At 33.3% G+C, this 19,323-nt stretch overlaps 1 protein-coding gene across 1 annotated transcript in view; it reads left to right on the top strand.

The window, feature by feature from the left end:
- LOC145683490 (sialate O-acetylesterase-like) overlaps nucleotides 1-14,353 on the top strand; it is a 54,501-nt gene extending 40,148 nt beyond the window's left edge. Inside the window, exons 10-13 of the mRNA XM_081754829.1 lie at nucleotides 7,321-7,478; nucleotides 10,111-10,207; nucleotides 12,205-12,288; nucleotides 13,997-14,353. Coding sequence (XP_081610955.1) covers nucleotides 7,321-7,478; nucleotides 10,111-10,207; nucleotides 12,205-12,288; nucleotides 13,997-14,200 — 543 coding nt within the window. The 3' untranslated portion in view covers nucleotides 14,201-14,353. The remainder of the gene's footprint in view (nucleotides 1-7,320; nucleotides 7,479-10,110; nucleotides 10,208-12,204; nucleotides 12,289-13,996) is intronic.
- Nucleotides 14,354-19,323: the final 4,970 nt, after the last annotated feature.

The following is a 19,323-nucleotide window of genomic DNA, read 5'->3' as shown; positions in this document are numbered from 1 at the left end:
AATGATCGCAATGAAAGTCAGGGTAATAATCATAGTAATTACGAAGATGATCACGAGTATGAAAATTCAAATCAAAACGAAAGAGTGAGCTTTGTAAATAGTAACCATGATGAAGGTATGAACCAAACACAGCCAATGTCTACATATACTCAATCTACACCACAATTTCCATATTATAGCCCAAGAGTTATGTTTCCACAAAACAAAGATCAACATTTAAACTAAAGTTGCTCTCCAACGCGAGTGCGGTTGGCAGAGTTGGTAATGTAAATGGTAAGTTTGGTACTGAAAGTCAAAATGCACTCAATGATTCGCAATGCGAGCTTGTTGTAATTGGAAAAAATGTAGTGAATGTTGTAAGCTGGGACACTGATTCATCTGAAAGTAGTGATGAAGAACAGAAATTTAATAGCCAAGCTAGGTCAGCTGAAATAAAAGTACATATTTTAAATCAACCGGTAGTAGCCTTGTGTGACTCTGGAGCTTCGGTTAGTATTTTGTCGTTAGAGACATGGAAACGTATAGCGTCAATCATATCACACCCTCACTTGCGACCAGCTCCACATATTTTGTTGGTGGATTTTTCAGGTAAGAAAAAGAAACAGGTGCAAGGTGAAACAATATTGTGTATTGAAATAGGGAAAGTTAGTTTTGACGTACGTGTGCTAGTTGTCTCTGATTTGAATACTGAATGCTTATTGGGTAGAAATTTTCTCACACAATCCAAGGCAAAGATAGATTTTGGTGATAATTCTATTACGGTTGAAAAAGAAGGAGAAATTGTTAACGTACCTATGCTAGGTGGCCAAGCTGACAACATGAAAGTTACAAAGATTCTGACTAAAAGCGATGTACAGAAAAAGGTAAATTTTGTATCTCAAATTGGTATTGATATTAAAATGAATGTTACTAGCGACAGCGATGATGAATCAGAAATTTTATTTGAAATTGGAAAGGTAAATGTAGAGTGTCCCATAGTAAATAATTTGGTAAGTGAAAAACAAAAATTAGAAAAAGAATGGATTAATCATGTTGTTCTTTCTGATCAAGCTTATAATAAAATTCGTAATTCTTGTAGTAATGAAAAAGAAATGAAAGTGTTAAATCTAGAAGTTGCTAGCGAAGATAAATTTTTGTTTGATTACTATTCACAGCAAATTTCAGAAATAGACTGTGAGATCGAAAAATCGCATTGTAAATCATTAGATAGAGCTGCAGTTTGTAATACATTTGATAGTAAAATTGAAAGTGAATTTGTTCCAATTTCAGAAATACGGGAAAGGGTTATGGAAGCACAATTGTCTGATTTTGAGAAAGAGAAATTGTTCAAATTGTTGTTGAAACATAGGAAAATTTTTAAAAATATTCCCGGGCGTTGTACCAAATTTGAATATGAAATTGAGGTAGACACTGATCAACCTTTGGTTAAAAGGCAGTATACATTACCATATAAATTCAAAGAACATATTGATTCGCAAATCGATGAGTGGTTACAATGTGGCGTAATAGAATCTTGCGTATCAATTCATTCTCACCCAATCTTTTGCGTGCCAAAGAAAAACACTAGTAAAATGCGAGTAGTAGTCGATTTAACTGTCTTGAACAAGCATGTAAAAATAAAACAATTAAAGGTAAATAAAATTGATGATTTGTTGTTAAAGTTTCAGGGTGCTAAGTACGTATCAAATATTGATTTAGTAGGAAGTTACACACAAGTTCCAATTTCTGAAAATTGTAGAGATTATACAGCCTTCTCGTGGAATGGCAAAATGTATAGATTTACATCTATCCCTTTTGGATATGCAAATGGAGGTGTAGGATTAATGGCTTGTCTTTTGGTTGTCTTAGGTCATGCATTGTTTGATAAATTAGTTACGTACATCGATGACATTTCTGTACCAACATTTTCTTTCGATGAACAGTTAGAAATTTTAAATTTGTTGTTTACAAAATTAGAAGAAGCCAATATGACTGTAAATTTAAAGAAATCTTCATTTTGTAATACGAGTTTTCAATTCCTTGGTTTCGTAGTCACACCTGAAGGCGTGAAAAAGGATCCGTCGTATGTAGAAACAATTCGAACATTGCCTCGTCCGAAAAATGTAAAGGAACTTAAGCGAGTGTTAGGTTTGTTCGAGTGGTGTTCTATATTTGTGCATCATTTCGCTCATTTAGCCAATCCATTGTTTGAACTTCTGAAAAAGAATAAAAAATGGGTTTGGACTGACGAATGTGAGCAAAGTTTTGCACAGTTAAAAGCATCGTTAGCTGAAGAAGTGCTGTTAAATCATCCGCTGTTAGATCACGATTTTTGTTTAGTGACAGACAGTTCCTTGGTAGCAGTGGGAAGTATATTATTTCAAGAAGTTAACGGTGAAAAACACATACTTGGTTTTTACAGTAAGACTTTGAATAGTGCACAGCGAAATTTCACTATCACGGAATTAGAGGCGTATGCAATCGTTACAGCCGTACGTAAATGGGGACATTTATTATATGGCCATCACGTGAAAATTTACACAGACCATAACTCATTAGTGTTTTTGAATAAAATTCGCCATTGGAACTCTCGTTTGGCTCGGTGGAGTCTTGAACTACAGGGATTTGATTTAGAAATAACGCACATTTCAGGTAGTGAAAATGTGGCTAGTGATGCATTGTCCAGGATAGTTTTAGCTCCTCCTAGTGAAATTTTGGACATAAACAATTTAGAAGTACTTCCATCATTCTTCAGAAATCTCACACCAGGAGAGTTAACTGAAAAACAAAAGGAACACCCTGAGTATAATAAAATTATCAAATTTCTAGAGAACCCAAACGATCCCTACAGTAAGATGCAAAACAGAAATGTAGAAAAATTCTACAAACTAGAAAATGGTATATTGTTGTATAAGAACTTTCACTTTCCCAATAGTTGGAGAATTTGCATCCCACCATCTTTAGTAAATCTGGTAATTGAAGAAATGCATAATAACCGTGGACATTTCGGGTGCGAAAGAACAGTAAGCTTCATCAGCGAGATCTGTTATTGGAAATCTATGCGGCGAGACGTGATGAACTATATTAACGATTGTATCGAGTGTAAACGAACTAAAGTCGATACTCGACCCCCGGCGAGACCTTTAGAAACCATACAGGTGAAAGGCCCCAGGAGATTAATTTCGATTGACATTATCGGACCTCTTGTGCCATCTCCCTCAAAGTGTAAATTTATACTTTCAGTTCTGGACGTCTTTACTCGCTACCTTGTTCTTTATCCGATCCGGAACGCTACTACGAAGTGTGTAGTCAAATGTTTGGAGACATTGTACTTTGTGCACTTAGGAATACCTTCAGCTATATTGGCGGACAATGGTAGTTGTTTTATCTCTAAAAACTTCAAACAGAAAATGGAAGAATATGGTGTTAAGATATTTTATTCAACGCCTTACCATCCGGCGTCGAACGCAGTGGAGAGAATCCATCGGGACACGAACAGGTTGTTCAGACTATTTTGTAAAGATGATCATGGTTCTTGGGAGAAATTTATACCACAAGTCGTTGTGTTGCTGAACTATTCTATATCTAGCAGTCTTGGCGCGAGTCCAGCCAGTTTACATTTGAACATACAGGCTGAAAAACCTATCTTCGAACATTTTGGCATATTTACGAATGATACGAACGAAAACGACAATGAAAGTTGGGACAATAAATTGGTAATGGCAGATTTTAAAAGAAAAGAAGTGATCCGAAAGCGAAATGAAAGGTATAACTTACAACAGGAGAGTAAACACAAAATACAGGTGAATGATTTGGTTTTTTTGAAACAGACAAACTTAAGTTCCGCAACAGACAAGAAAATCGCCAAATTTTTCAATGTGTTCAAAGGACCCTATCTTTGTGTTAACAAACCCTCCAATTCAGAAAAGGTGTTCGAATTGTTAGATCCTTTAACTGGTAAATCAATTGGTTCACATTCAGTGGATAGACTTAAGGTGTGGAAACCTACGAAACAAACTCGTAAAATCTGGTTAAATCTTGCAGTAAAACATAGTTCTGAGAAATACCATGATGTAATTTCAAGCGAATTTAAAAATTCAGATCTAGGAAGCAGTGTTGAAGCTGTTCTTTGCAATGCATTAACTACAACACCAGTATGTTTATCTCAAAGTGTTCAATCGAGAAGTAATAACCAACGAATACATAAAATTTTAGAGAAATTGCTAGATATTGATAAGTATTTGAACTTTCTGTACTGTAAAAATTTATGCTCATCTGATGTATTGGAATTTGCGTTAATAAATCTACAGAATCCTTATGTGGCATTAAATGAGCAAGTACAAGGAATGTAAAAAAAAAAAAAAAGTCGTTTCATATGGTATATGCAGGCATCTGTGACCCGCTATGCGACTTCCAGATGGCCGTTGATATTTCTTTTCCAAAGCAATGGAAAAACCAGCAAAGAAATATGCCAAGTCATGGAGATGAGGTTCCCCCCCCCTTTATGTGTATTGGGTAATGTAACATGTTTTTAACGCTCGGAGTAAGCTATTTTAGTAAATCCCATTCTTTATTATTTTAAGTTTTTAACCTTGTATTCTTTAATTCGGCCTCATCTCGGGGTGGTAAGACAAATAATTCATTGTGGGTAGGTTTCTTCGAAATTTAGCCTGGCAGATCCCGTCGAGTGATCAGAGAGAGTCATAACTGAATTATTACGTTGTAAAAATTTAGCTGTGAATCTTTAAGGCACTGATAAATTTTATTAAATCTCGACAAAACGTATATTACTCAATACTGTGTGAAATAAAGTTTTTAATATGTAATATGTTTTAAAAATTCCTTTACGAATGAAAGATTTCATTTCATATATTCGTGTTACTGTATTATTGCATTGTGTTTGAAGTTAATTAACTAATTAATAGTGCTGTTTAAATGTTGTATTTTAAAGGTTTGAAGAATGGAAATATTACATTATTAGGAGTTATTTTGAGAATTAGTTATAAGGAAGCATATATTGATGAAAAGGTTATTTTTGCATTTCATGTGTCATTTTTCTCAAAATATTGAAAATTTTATGTGTTCAGTATGATAATTATATTTAGTGTGAGGTGTAGTAATATGAGTCAGATACTTACAAAAAAAAAATGAAAATTTTGATTTAAGTAATAGTGTAAGAAATATATTGATTTGATGTTAATAAATAAAATATGAATAGGATATAATATAAAATGAAAATGTAATAGATAATCAATATTACTCCACTTATATTGAAATATTGTATTATGAAAATAAATGTAATCTTATATTTACACATACGAAAGGAGAGCCCATTTAAAGTATATAGCCCATAAAATAAAAACCCATCTACGTTTGTGTAAAGTGTTAGTGAACCGTAATGAATCAAACATTAATAACGGAAGAAAGAAGAGGAATAATAACCGGAAAAATAAATTTAAGAAGAGGAAACCCAAAATTCCAGGATTCTGATAATCTTCGAAGAAGATCATCGTCCCTATCGCACGCCATCTGTGAGCGTGTGGCCCCCCTCACTCCCATTCCATTTTAAATTTTCCCAGTTTTTCTTGGCTGAATTGGAATGAGGCTGCATGGATTATACGTCGACGCAAACTTTGTGTTAGTTTTATCCTTTTTTATAAGTTGGCAGTGCTGTGAGCAGTAACTTGTATTTCCGGTTGACCGAACAAAAAGGATGTGATATGGTGATGTTCCGAAAAATAGTACCACAGTTTCAAAAGCCATCCTAAGATGTTTTTATTGATTTCAGTATTTTAAGTATAATATGTTAATGGCAAGATTATTTAACACCCATGATCAATATTTTTTGTAAACAATACTGCTTATGGATATTTTTTTTAAATAATTCTTTGGTGTGATTGGAGTAAGCTAACCGACGCTAGAGTAAGAAGGCGGGAACGGTGTGTGCGAAAATGGATGCCGTAATGAAGAGAAGAGGTACATGGCACAGCATCAAAATCTTAAGTTAATTTAACAATCCTTTGTGAAATCGCATCAATATAAGTAAGAGTGAACTGCAGAAGTTATGTTATTTTATTATTCACGCAAGTTACAGTGAAGTTCTACGAAAATAATACAAAATGCTTCGACTCAGCTCAAACTAAGTACGAGCACACCTTTTCAGTTTTGTGACAGCGTTGTTGTCCAGACCTAAATAACAAGTTTAATGTTGAGTTTCACTCGTGTTTATGATAAAGATACGTAGGTAAAACAAGAGATCAATTTATTTTATAGATTGTTAATCAGTGGAAACATAAGTAAGTACAATGCCAACTACACAGCTGAATAATGAAAATAGAAATTGAATTGGAAACAGGACATCCCTTCGAAGAAAAATGGGAAGAAGATTCTAAAGAACTGCCCTCCAATACATCTATTGACCCCCCCTTTTTTTTCAAAATCTCCAAAACCCAAGTGCGTGTGTGAATTGGTGATTTGTTAAGTAATTTGCCGGCTTCGTCGTTATAGTTTAAAATTCAAATTCAAGTTTTCAAAATCCTTTTTTTATTTTTTTTAATTCTCCAATAAAATTCATGGGCTTGTATTCAATGTGGTAATGACAAAAGAAAATCCTAAAATATAAAACTTACAGAGGTATCTAACTAAAACGTTGAAGTAAGTATGTATGCTGTATGTATAATACTTGTGTTTAAGTAAATCAATATCATACATGTATTATGTTTCAGTTGCTCCATACCAGTTTCTCACGCAAACCACTACTGGAACGGTAAGAATATTTGGTTGGTGTAGAAATTGTTCGGATGTGTATCGGGCGTGTCACTGAGCGTGGGTACGCGCATAAACTGACTTGGATCGAACCCATCTTAATTAATGACTATGTGCAATTCATCCCACAATCTCTAACCACTACTGCACAAAAAAGAATCTTATACTCCGTTCCATCATTCAAATTCATTACAAATGGAAACTCTCAGTGTCTAAATAAAATAATTATACTTAGTGAAATCATAATACAGGCGTACCGAACAAGACACGAGCACTACCGGTCATAAGAATGCCTGCCCCGAACCGGAACCGAACCCAACACAATCCAATTGTGTTATATTCTTCATATCCGCTTAAAAGTGCCTTGCTTTTTCAAAATGACTTTACATTGTACGAGGGTGAATTGAAATTCGTGTCAAAGATTCTATGAAAACTGACTTCCACTACATTTTCTTTCGATATCTGTAGGTACTAAATTTTTAAAAAACAGAATTTTTATTTCTTCGGAATTTACGTTGTTGATACAAGCATTAAAAATATCTTTCTTACCTGTGTTATTCAATATATTTTTTATAGTTGGCTCCATTCAATCATAACCCAATTAGCTGGGATGGTTGGTCTTATCTCCGATGGTACCAAACAGCTGGCTATGGCTATGCTCCAAATCCATTGATGCCAGAAGCTTTCATGGCTGCCGCATTTGATCTTCCAGATGACAACTCTCCTAATGGACCGTAAGTATTAAATTTATAGTAAAATTGGAACATAGTCATATAGAGGGTGGATCATTTATCTTCATACGTACGCCCTTGTAAATTTTAAATTAATAGAGAATCAACGTTGAAATTCAGCACCATGCAAATATCGGCAGAGAAATATATTTGACATATTAAGTGATACCACTAGATTAACTTTGTCTCCAAGTCAACATTTTTTTTTCAAATAGCACTATTTTTCAGATTATTCGATATTTCGAATTTGTATGATAAACAAAAACATATCATATTTATTATTCAGAGTTGCAAACTAAGGACGCAGCAATATCTCAAACACCCAAATTTTGGTAGCATCTATAGCAGTAATAACACAAGTAAAATGGAGGAGGTGATATGCACCCAACTACTTTAGTGTATAATTCTATGATCATGATATGACGGTTTTCGAATGAACAGAAACAAAGATACAAGGGATTAAAGTTTTGACTTTCTTCGAAAGCTTTTATATCGAAATCCAATATGGTTTTTAATAGATGTGAGGATCATAATGCCGTTTACAGTAACTTGATACCTCAAGCTGTTCTGGAGGTATGATAAATACTAGTAAAGCTTGCTACTTATAGTAAACACAGCTTAAAGTTATATAATTTCGAGAACTTGTTGTAATTACACCTACCAAAATGTATTGTTGGTGCATTCGTAATACGGAATACTGTTCAGTATTATAGAAGGAAAGTAAATCAAAAAGCGATTTAAAAAGTTTCCATAAATACATCATTTGAAGCAATATATTACCTAGGTAAATTTAACCATTCTTTTCATATCTCCGGAATGATTTGAACTATCAAATTGCTGTAAACGGCACTATGATGTTATGTCAGTTGGAAAACACCTACGTAATTGGATGTGATTCTTATCTAAACACATTTTTGAAATGGAGTCTTTTTTTAAAAGAATCAAATTGTCATTTCTTGTAATTTTGTTTCTACTTCTTTGAAATATGTCATATTGGTATGACCATGGTATCTGACACTAAGGTTCTTTGGATGTGCTTGTCTCGTCCTGTCATTTGTATTATTACTTTTGAAGAACCTTCCTAAATTTGCCTGATTTTCGACGATTGTGATACTATAGCGTCAGTGGCTTGCAATACTGCATAACAAGTATGAAATTGTGAATTTTCGTTTTAGATGTAGGTTTGAAATAAGTAATAACTTGATGTAGTGCTATTTGAAAGGATATAACTTTGTGCTGGGTTGGAAACACTGTTTAACCTGGTGGTACTACAATGTATCTCAGAAAATGTCCCCTTGCCGATATTTGCATGATACGAAATTTGAGCGTTTGGTACTTATTAGTTTGAAAGTTACAAAGGCTTATCAATATAAATGAAGCACCCTGTATATATGAGGAAAGTTCAATCAAGTTTTCGCGAAAGCAAACTACTACTCGACTAAGAGTGAACTAAGCCATAAATACGAGGCAAAATCATTAAATTTCCTCGAACGGAAACTACTGCTTCACTAAGGGTAGACCAAGTCATATATATGAGACGAATTCATTAAATTCCTGCGAAAGCACAACTACGACTCGATTAAGATTGAACTATGCAACTGGCGGCATAGCTCACGAAATTTTGTGGTTAGCCAAATGGCACACTTGCAATTAAGTGGTGCGTGGGCAGCACAATGACTCTGAACGCTATCATTTCTAACTTTCTTGATCAATTCTTTAACGACTTTACAATGCTAGGTTAGCTCAGAAAATTAGAAACCCATAGGGGGAATCAAATCCAAGATCACTCCCACCAGATTCATTGATTGATTGTTTTGTATTTACGTTTGTGCTAACAGCAAGTCTAGGTGGGACGAAACTTACGGGTTGAAGTGGGATCTGAATCATTGTAATGAGTTCAAGTAACTCCCACTGGGAATCGAATATGAGATCACTGAAACCAAAATCACACAGGATAGCGTCTGGAGCAATGAGAAGAGATACTCTTGGAACGTGTTCAAAATCAAAAATACAGAAATCCACTTGTAAATTGGATAAAATGGTGATAATGTATTTCGGATCACTAAAGTTGTCAGTGTGAATGAAAGATCTAAAACAAGGTAGTGATGTTTAGTTACCTTTTGCTGAGGTTTTCAGTATTAATGTGAACAAAACGTTTTGTTACGGCCCCAATTAAAAGTGTAAATGATCATTTTGTAGAAATCTATGGTATTAGATCCTTTATTTCTTCTGAGACTTTACACATTTTTTACACAAATTCCGACAAAGTTCTAAACTGAACTATTATCAAGAAGTAATTCAAAAGATCCAACAAAGCTTACGTAGATTAACAATTACTTCTTCCTTAATTAGATTTCCAAGATAAAGTATATATCTTTTAAGAAATCATAGATTGTATACCACATTTTATTATTTTACTAACCAAGTAGAATTTTTGTTGCAAAACAAAAGCTCTTGATATTCATAACTTAAAATATTATTTTAAATATATAAAGAAACAATACAGCATTACTACGAACCTTCTAATATATTTGGAATAAAATAATAGGATCTCAGCCATTTACAACTACAATATATCCGAATGTATCGTAATTTAGTCGTTGAAATAACACATATGTTTGCTTCTTTCTTTCAGAATCCATCCAAGAGATAAACAGACTGTTGCAGACCGTTTATCTTGGGCAGGATTGACTCTAGTATATGGCAAAAGTTATCCAACGCGTGGTCCTCAGGTAAGAAGATATACATACACATTATGTTATTAACAGAAAAGCCGATTAAGTACATTATGTTATTTCTTATTACGTACTTTGGACAGCCTTAAAGTACAGAATTAAATTATGTGGCATGTATAGAATTCACTATACAGAGTGTTAAGCCAGATTTAAAACTGTGACGTGGGTCAATGCGTAAAAATCGACAATTTAGGTTTACACATACAAAACGTATAGCCAACATAAAGAACGTAGATAAGTCATCAATGTATACAATATGTTATCTAATATACTGGTTTCGAGATGTTGACATGACGAAGTCCCAATAGTTCATACTTTTAAAACTCTGAAGATAACTTAAATAGAAATAATTTTAAAAAGCATCTTTGAAATCAATGCTTTTATCAAATGTTCTAAAAATGACTTTTTTTTTTAAGTATAATGAAGAAATGGATCTAAAACTACACGCACTCGGTGCTCTTCGCAACGTTGAGAGCTGAACTTTTCATGAATGTTAGCTAAGTAACTCCACAATTGAAAATTTCCAAGGAGTGAAATTTAAGGTTCAATATCTTACGAACAATTCGTATTTATGTTGCGTTGCGTAAAATAATAAATATGCAAATTACAGTGTAAAGATTTGCAACTTTTGAAAGATCTCTTACAAAAAGTACATGTGTAGAGGTGAATGAAATTATTAGTACATTTTCTTATTGTTTGGACCTAGAACACTTAACATTCAAGCGGCCCTTATAATTCATTATACTCTTGAAGTATCATGTTTCATATTATGTGCTTATTACCTGTCCGAAGACAAAGCCTCTCAGGATCAGTAATAAAATCATCATATAGCTAAACATTACATCACGCCCAATGCATTAGTCAAACCCCTATTTCTTCACTTTACCACACGAAGAAACATTTTCTTCTCCTTAGTGCATGTAATAGGGACTTTGTTCTTAGACCTTACTTATTTACTATTACTACTTACCCTTTTGTTTATATTCAATATAATGCAATCAATTTTTTACTTCTATAAATACAACTACTTCATTTTATAAGTGAACTTTCATATATTAGTTTCTAAGGACACTTTACAAAACTAATACTAGTTAATCATTTCTTAAAATGATATATGGAATCTATCCAGAAGTTTGATGGTGTGTTTGTTTTACTAAAAAGATGGTAGTATAAATTTGCATTTACGTTTTACATCAGATTTACATATCTGTAGAAAATTTCAGAGCTTGTGTTGGTAGGGAAATTCATGAAATTTAATATGCAAGCTTTGACTTCCACAAACAAATAAATAATCTATTAAAAAAACATTGATATATTTATCCTCCCTCATAATATCCAGCAATAGAGTGAACGAATGTTGACTTCGAGCATGTGAAAAACACCTGTAGAAGACAAATCTTCCCCAAAATTTCGATAGTGGCGCCACATAAAGATCTAGAACTAGCAGTGAACTAGAGAGTGAGAAGCTATTGTATTGGCACCGGTTTACTTATCGTCAATACTTACAATACGCAAAGATGCAGTAATAAAGAATCGAATTTTTTTTACCACTTTGTTAGTTTACCAATCACTAATCATGCATTTTCTTTAAAGTGATATTTCATGAAACTATATTTATCTAAAGTTAGTCAAACCTACATTTCGAAAATTCTTCAAACTTTATAAATGATTACTGCATTATTACTGCACCGAATACTAACGTTAGTGCTATCATGTGTTAGGAGATATTACTGATTAACTTGAGTGAAGCTAACTTTACATTTTCCAATTTTACACTAATTCTCCCACAGAGGTTGGACAAATGTCAAATGTTAGTGCACCGTTAGTACTCTCCAAAATACTTATCATTATTTGTGCTATCATAGTAACGAGATTTATCGGGTGTCTGTAACTTACCATTTAAGTATCTTTACATGAATTTAGGTATTTTTACACGATTATTATGAAAAAAGAGAAAAAGAATATAAATAAAATTACCACAACTCATCTTTCAGGTGACAAGTGTCCAGAAGCAAGGCAATTCAGTGGTTCTTCGTTTCGACCAAAACATCAAAGTTCTCAATAACAAAGGATTTGCTGTAAGTTTCATTTAGTGTTTCTTAATTTAGCCCAACTGGTTCTGGTTTCTTTTCTAGACAAAAATGATATTAAGTTAAATTTAATTATAGTAAACATTGAACAAAATAGTGCATTTCAATTCAATAGAATTACACTAGAAAAATTAAATAAAAATGACTAACACAACTGTAAGCAGAATAATAGTAATAAGTGAAAGGACGCACATGAAATGATAGGAATGAAAAGTGATAGAGATACAAATAGAATGAAATAGGACTAGCTTTGTCTCTTATGTAAAGATCTATGGAAATTTTTAATACGATGACTGTCACGAGATCCAAAAATATGTATCTTCTACTGCGATCCACGATGTTCAGTTTTGAGTTTCACCTCAACAACTCACTGAAGCCTTGACACCCTAATATGAGTTTCACTTCATACTTTTTAACACGAACAAGAAAAATATTGAAGCCTCAGACAATCCTCTGTTTGTATTTTGGCCTCGCCTACAAGTACACAAGGATCAGAGGATTATGAAATAATTAAGTAACCAACTGGCCTCAATAAATCATAGATTGAAAATACCTTTGGAGGTCTTCCTATCCGAGGGCAGTCAACTTGTTAAGCAACAAAAGTGGTATCGTTAGATAGATTACATACAATGTACAACTTTCATCATAATACATTTTTCGGGGTATATGGTTTTGTATATATTCGGGGTTAAAGATCTTGCTGTCTTTCTGTGAGACTTTCCATAGTAAAATAAAATGAAAGATATTTTTGCATTATCCTTGGATGCAAATGTCGTATTCCATTTGTATTCAAATGATTTTTAAGCGGGTTAATTGTCTCGGACTATGGCAGTGATAATCACAGAACATTTCTTTCCTTCTTCTCCGACGGGAAGGATTTTCGATACACGGACCTGAAAGTAGTATTACGAAAGTGCTCGTAACCCATGTTGAGCACGAACAGAAATATACTCCCGGGACGGGTATTCCTAGCTCTGAAGAGAATTCAGTACAACTAAAGTTAAATGATAAACAATCATCCATGGTCAGAATTGCGCTCTCATAACAAAATTTGCGAACAGATGTTCATTATTGTTTGATGCTATCATAGGTTACTGACAGTTGTGATTACTTCAACTGAAGGGTTGGATGCAAGAACCAGGTAAGTCCACTTTTAGAAAATTTTCCAGAGCTGTCTGTTTCTTGTTCTAACTTTTGTATTATAACACAAAACACAATCATCAGATCCACACACAATGTAGAGTGATCTTTTCCTAGTAAAACATGTGAAAACCATTCGCAAAAAAATAAAATAAAATAAAAAAATAAAATAAAGTAAAGTAAAATAAAATAAAATAAAAAATGGATCTGCTTAGTTCTTGCATCCATCCGTTCAATATATAAACCATCTTCATTTTTACTTCGATTTTATTTATGTAGATTACTTTTGCGATTGCTTCATTCTGGTTTATATCGATTATCTTTAAGATGACTTCAGTCTTGTTTATAAAAAATATATTTATAATTACATCAATCTTGTTTATATAGATTATCTTTATATGAGAATTTCAACTCAATCATTGTGAGTTGCTCTTCCTAGACAATTACTGTGAATTAGTATTGAGGTTTTTCCAAGAATTTAGAAATACACATGTATTTAATTATGTTAAGAAATGCATTATCAGCTGGAAATAAATTATTTTTGATTACTTTATAGGTAATGTGTAACTACGGGTACGATGAAAACATATCCATCTCTTCATACACAACGAATTCAGTCACCGTGGATATTTCTTCTTGTCCAGCTGCAACTACGTTGTTCTATGCATGGTATGAAAATCCATGCGAATATAAACAATGTCCTATTTATTCCACGGATCAGTACGCCTTGCCAGCACCTACGTGGGTATGGGACATTTAAGAGATCATCTATATGATGCACAAACAGTAATGCACAAACAGTAGTATATATTTGTATAACCTGTACGGAATGTCGTCAAGTCTTGCTTACATTGTAAAAAGGTAACAGAAATATTTACATTCTTTGTCAAATAAATAATATAATTATTCATAATATTTGTTATTTATTTATTTATTTGCGTGGTGACAAAGTGTTCGACTCTTGGACGGCCAGAAAATGTTTGTTCTTAATCCTGCTTTGTCATGAGGTAATTAAGGATAGAGATGTAAGGGCTCGGAAAAAAACCGGGTTTTTTGAAAAAAAACTCGTTTTTTCTGCTTCGCTTTTTTGCTTGGAAAATTTTGGGCTTTTTTGCAAATTTTGCTTTAAACTGATAAAGCAGACTTTGTTTCGCTTCTCTACAACAAAAAACTCATTTAATTAATGTTTGATGCAGATAATAATATGAAACCTCGAAAATAAACCATGAATTTCAGAAAGATTTTTTTTAAAATTCTTAACATATTTACATTATGAATTCCAAAGGATTAACCAATATATGTAATAATATTTTAACCTCTTATATACAATAAGCACTTTAAAAAATGATACACAAATAACTAGCGAAATTGTATGTAGTATTTTGCGAAATTGTAGCAAAATAAAGATAAATATGAGAGAAATCTACACATCAAGAGGTTCGTTTCGGGTAGTTCTGTACATTATTGAAATTTTTCAGTTAAGTTTTAACTTTCATATACATTGTATGAACATTTCGAACAAATTTTTCACTGATTGATCATATACGTAATAATCTGTTACCACCTATCATGTGCTTCGGATCTGCAAAATCGGTAAAGCTCCAAATTCTGTAATGCACTGACTGTTCCTTAAGCTTGTTCAGAATAGGGAAAGTATCGAATTTTCTGTTCATGGATCATATACGTAATAGACGGTTCATCTGAGGTATGGTTTCCTAGGCTGTAGAATATATAACCACCATCACGGTTTACCCAGTTCTGAAGGTTTCTGAATTTTTTACAAGAAAATTCAACATATCGTTACGAAACTTTTTTAATGCAGAAAAGAAAAACTATGGAATACATTTAAAAAGAGTGGAAGAATTAATCACTGTTCCAATTCACAAGATAGACGACAAAACTGATTGTAATAATTATCGAGGCATTTCTCTTAACATTCTATTAATTAGATTGATCCCATACAGATGAAATTATTGGAGATTATCAGTGTGGATTTAGTCGAAATCGACCAGATATTTACCATTCGACAAATACTCCAAAAGAAATGGGAATATATTACACAGTACACCAATTGTTTATTGATTTTAGAAAGGCTTACAACTCGGTTAGGAGGAAAATATTGTACAACATCCTTACAGAATTTGGAATACCGAAAAAGCTAGATTTATCAAGTGTTTAAATGAATCCCAGAATAAAGTCCGAGTAGAAAAATGCGAGCTTCTACGTCGAGATTGGCCTGAAACAAGGATATGCGTTATCGGCGTTATTATTCAACTTTGTTCCGGAGTACGCTATAAAAAAGTCAAAGATAGGAACCAGGGCCTAGAGTTGAATGGTTGAGTTGAGTTGATTTTGAGTTTAACGTCCCGTTGAGCAGCGAGGCTATATGAGACGTGGACCTACTGATTAACGTGGAATCCGAACCACATGAGCTCCCGCCGGGAATCGAACAAGAGTTGAATGGTATTCACCAGGTTATGGTGTATGCTGATGATGTAAATCTGATAGGAGAACAATTGAAAAAATGCAGAGGCCTTATTAAACGCTTGCATATACATGAGTAAATTCAGAGAAATTAAATACAAGGAAGTTCACAAGGATCGTAATACGGCAAATTATGAACGCGTTAAAATATCAATTAATACTTTCGACACAGTGGATACTTTCAAATATCTTGGATCAGTATTACAGACCAAAATCATACCCACAAAGAAATTAAATGTCGGCTGAAATCAGGAAATTCTTGTTATTATTCAGTTCAAAATATTTTGTCGTCGCGAATTCTGTCAAGGAATTTAAAGCTTAAAATATATAAAAATGATGATCAAGCCTGTTATGCTTTATGGTTGTGAAACATGGTCGCTTACGCTGAGGGAAGAACGCAGACTGAAATTATTTGATAATAAAATTCTGAGACGAATATTTGGACCCAAGAGGAACGGGAATGGGGAATGGCGGAAACTTTATTGTATTTAAGAGGAACTTCCTTGTTGTTAAGGAGGAACTACGTAACTTATACGGTTTACCAAACATCGTTAGAGTCATCAACTCTAGGAGGCTCAGGTGGGCAGGTCATATAGCCAGAATGGAAGAAAGTAGGGACGCTTTCAAAGTTTTAACTGGAAATCCAATCGGGAAACATATATTAGGAAAACATACGTCCAGATGGGATGACAATATTAAGATGGATCTAGCAGAAATAGGAATACAGAGTAGAAACTGGTTTGAATTTGATAAGGACAGAAGTCAATAGAGAGCTTTTGTGGCCATAGAGAAAGAGAGAGAGAGAGAGAGACTTACATTTAAGTTAAGCACAGCTGCACAACAAACATAAGTGAATGGTTAGCTTTTGCGCTTCTATCGTGAAGTCTATGCGGGATTCAACCCCGCATTCGACCATCTTGACAAAAGTTTTTAATTCCATCTGTGAATCTAGAGATAGTGCGTGTACTGTGAGTCCTGGTCGACTTCCTTTCTAATCGTTTTTAAATCTTTGTTATTACTAATTACCGGCAGTGATGGATTTGCGAAGAGGGTTAGCGTGGGGATGTCTTTCGGATTGAAGTCTATCCCGAAATTACGGAATTTCTAAAACAGACTATTAGATTTGCCTTTACTCATAAACTTCAAGCTTTCTTCAAATAAAAAAAAATTAGAAATTTTTAGAAAAACTAAGCATTAATAAGAAAAGCCCTTCCCAAAATACTTTTCTAAATCCACCACTGATCATCAGTATAAAATGGACTTCATGGTTATATCTGGAAGATTATAGCTAAATATACAAACGAAACGAAATATTTGTTATGTTTATATTCATAAACTTTAGCTCCTTTTAAATAAAAGTTAGGAATTTTTAGAAAAAACAAACATTATTCAGAAAAAACCCTTCCAAATATTTTTCTAAACCCGATACTGATTGTTTCTATCAAATGGTTTCAAGGTTGTGCCCGGAAGATTATTGTTAAATCATTGCACAGCTACAGTATAACGGAAATGTGGAAGTACGCTCTGACAGATATATTGAAAAACGTACGCTCTGATGGATATATTGAAAAACATAAGTTTAATTATGTGCTAGAAGCTAGAGTACTAAGCTCTAAGAAGTGAAACACGGATGTCTAAAAAGAAATGATCTAGAGAAGAATAAAATGTCGATAATTCAGAAGTTAAAATCAAGTTAAATAGTTTCTACAATTGTCCTCAAACTACGTACTTTATGTTTACTTTAATTCATAAACTATGCTCCAGCCATCATGATGGTGAATTCCAGAGCGAAATATGGCATTTAGGTCATGGAATCTTATTTAACATTAGAGTATACTATAAGAAAGCTATTTAAACATAAAAATCTTGAAAATGAAAACAGCCAAAATTTCCAAAATTCTCGTTTTTTTTTCAAAAAAGCCGGCTTTTTATTTGCAAAAAAACCATCGATTCAAAAAAGTCGGCTTTTTTGCATCTCTAATTGAGGACCTACTTGATTTTTTGCAATGTTAACCAATAGGTAACTGCCGTTTGCACCTTCTAAAAGGCAAAATATGAAAATGAGATATTGGAGTTCTAGAATGTTCGTAAGTCTATAAGATGTTAGGAAACCAGGAGAACAATGTTTCTGCTTTAGTGTCATGAATAGGAATTTTCAATCATTGCTGTATGTGATTTTATTTACCTTTTTATGAGAGGTATGTGAGAATGAAATGAAAATTGAAAAACATGCAGTGCACTGTCATAACACAACACAGATGTCGTAGTTATTTTATTTATTTTTTTTTAAAAAAAAAAGAGATTATCTCCTGTTCAGGAGCACCTCTGGATGTACTGTAGACAAATAGGTAGCTATTAAGATACAAAGGTCTTTCAGTGCTGCTAATAAGTACTCTTGCATTTGGCAGTAGTATGATCATTGTATTGCTTACAACTCACACCGGATGGGTGTAATATGAGATGGTTCAACACGCCGGTGTTTTTTAAAAATGGTATAGACGCCATTTGATGGAAGAATACCAATTGCTTCTTGTCTTCGTAAGTACCCATAACATGAAAATTGCTCTTTGGTTCTTTCAAATGTTGCACATTTAAATGTCAAGACATTCTAGTTTGAACTCTTCCGCTATTTGTCATTGTCGAGAATAGAGTCTAAGCAATGTATAACGACAAATAATGACAGTGCCTTTCTTGGTGGCAGATGTGATTGAGCTGTTGGTAGTTAGAGCTTCTGAAACGTTATTTCGTGGGAAAGACCAGTTGATATGCATTCATTATAGTCATAGTAGACCTATATATGCAACTGTTTAATATTATAGGTAAATGCACGGGCGTCTCTGGCTGAGGGACGAGGGGGACGCGTCCTCTCAATATTTTGAAGTACAACATATTCAATATTTTATTCTACTTTAATTTATTTACTAATGACAGATAAACATATAAATAATAATAATTATATTTATTTGGAATATAATATTCAGGCTGTGAAACGATTATAAAACTTCTTTATATAACTCAGGAAGTATGTGAAGGTAAGCAGAAAGGTAACAAATGGAATCGAAGACAATAAACAGGTTGGGCTAGGTAGTACCATTTAAATCACTTTCTTTGATGTCCCCCCCCCTTCAAATTTTATATGCCAGAGACGCTAGTGAGTAAATGTATTGTTGTTGTATTCAGTTAATGGTGAGATTTATTTCTTAAAAATTATACAAGACAAGATGTAAAATTTCTCGAATCTTGTGGACAAGGAATTGAAGGTTTTATGTAACAACATGAAAGAAAAAATAAATAAGATTTTCTGAGCAGAAAGTACATACTGAATAATAAATACTAATAATATTAACCCCTGGGACCAGGGGAAAATTCTATGATAATTATAAGTTACTCACAAAACTA

This window comes from Thermobia domestica, chromosome 4, assembly GCF_964235325.1.
Source record: "Thermobia domestica chromosome 4, izTheDome1.hap1.1, whole genome shotgun sequence".
Lineage (NCBI taxonomy): Eukaryota > Metazoa > Arthropoda > Insecta > Zygentoma > Lepismatidae > Thermobia > Thermobia domestica.
Note: the sequence above shows the minus strand (reverse complement) of the source record. Positions and strands in the feature narration are given on the sequence as shown.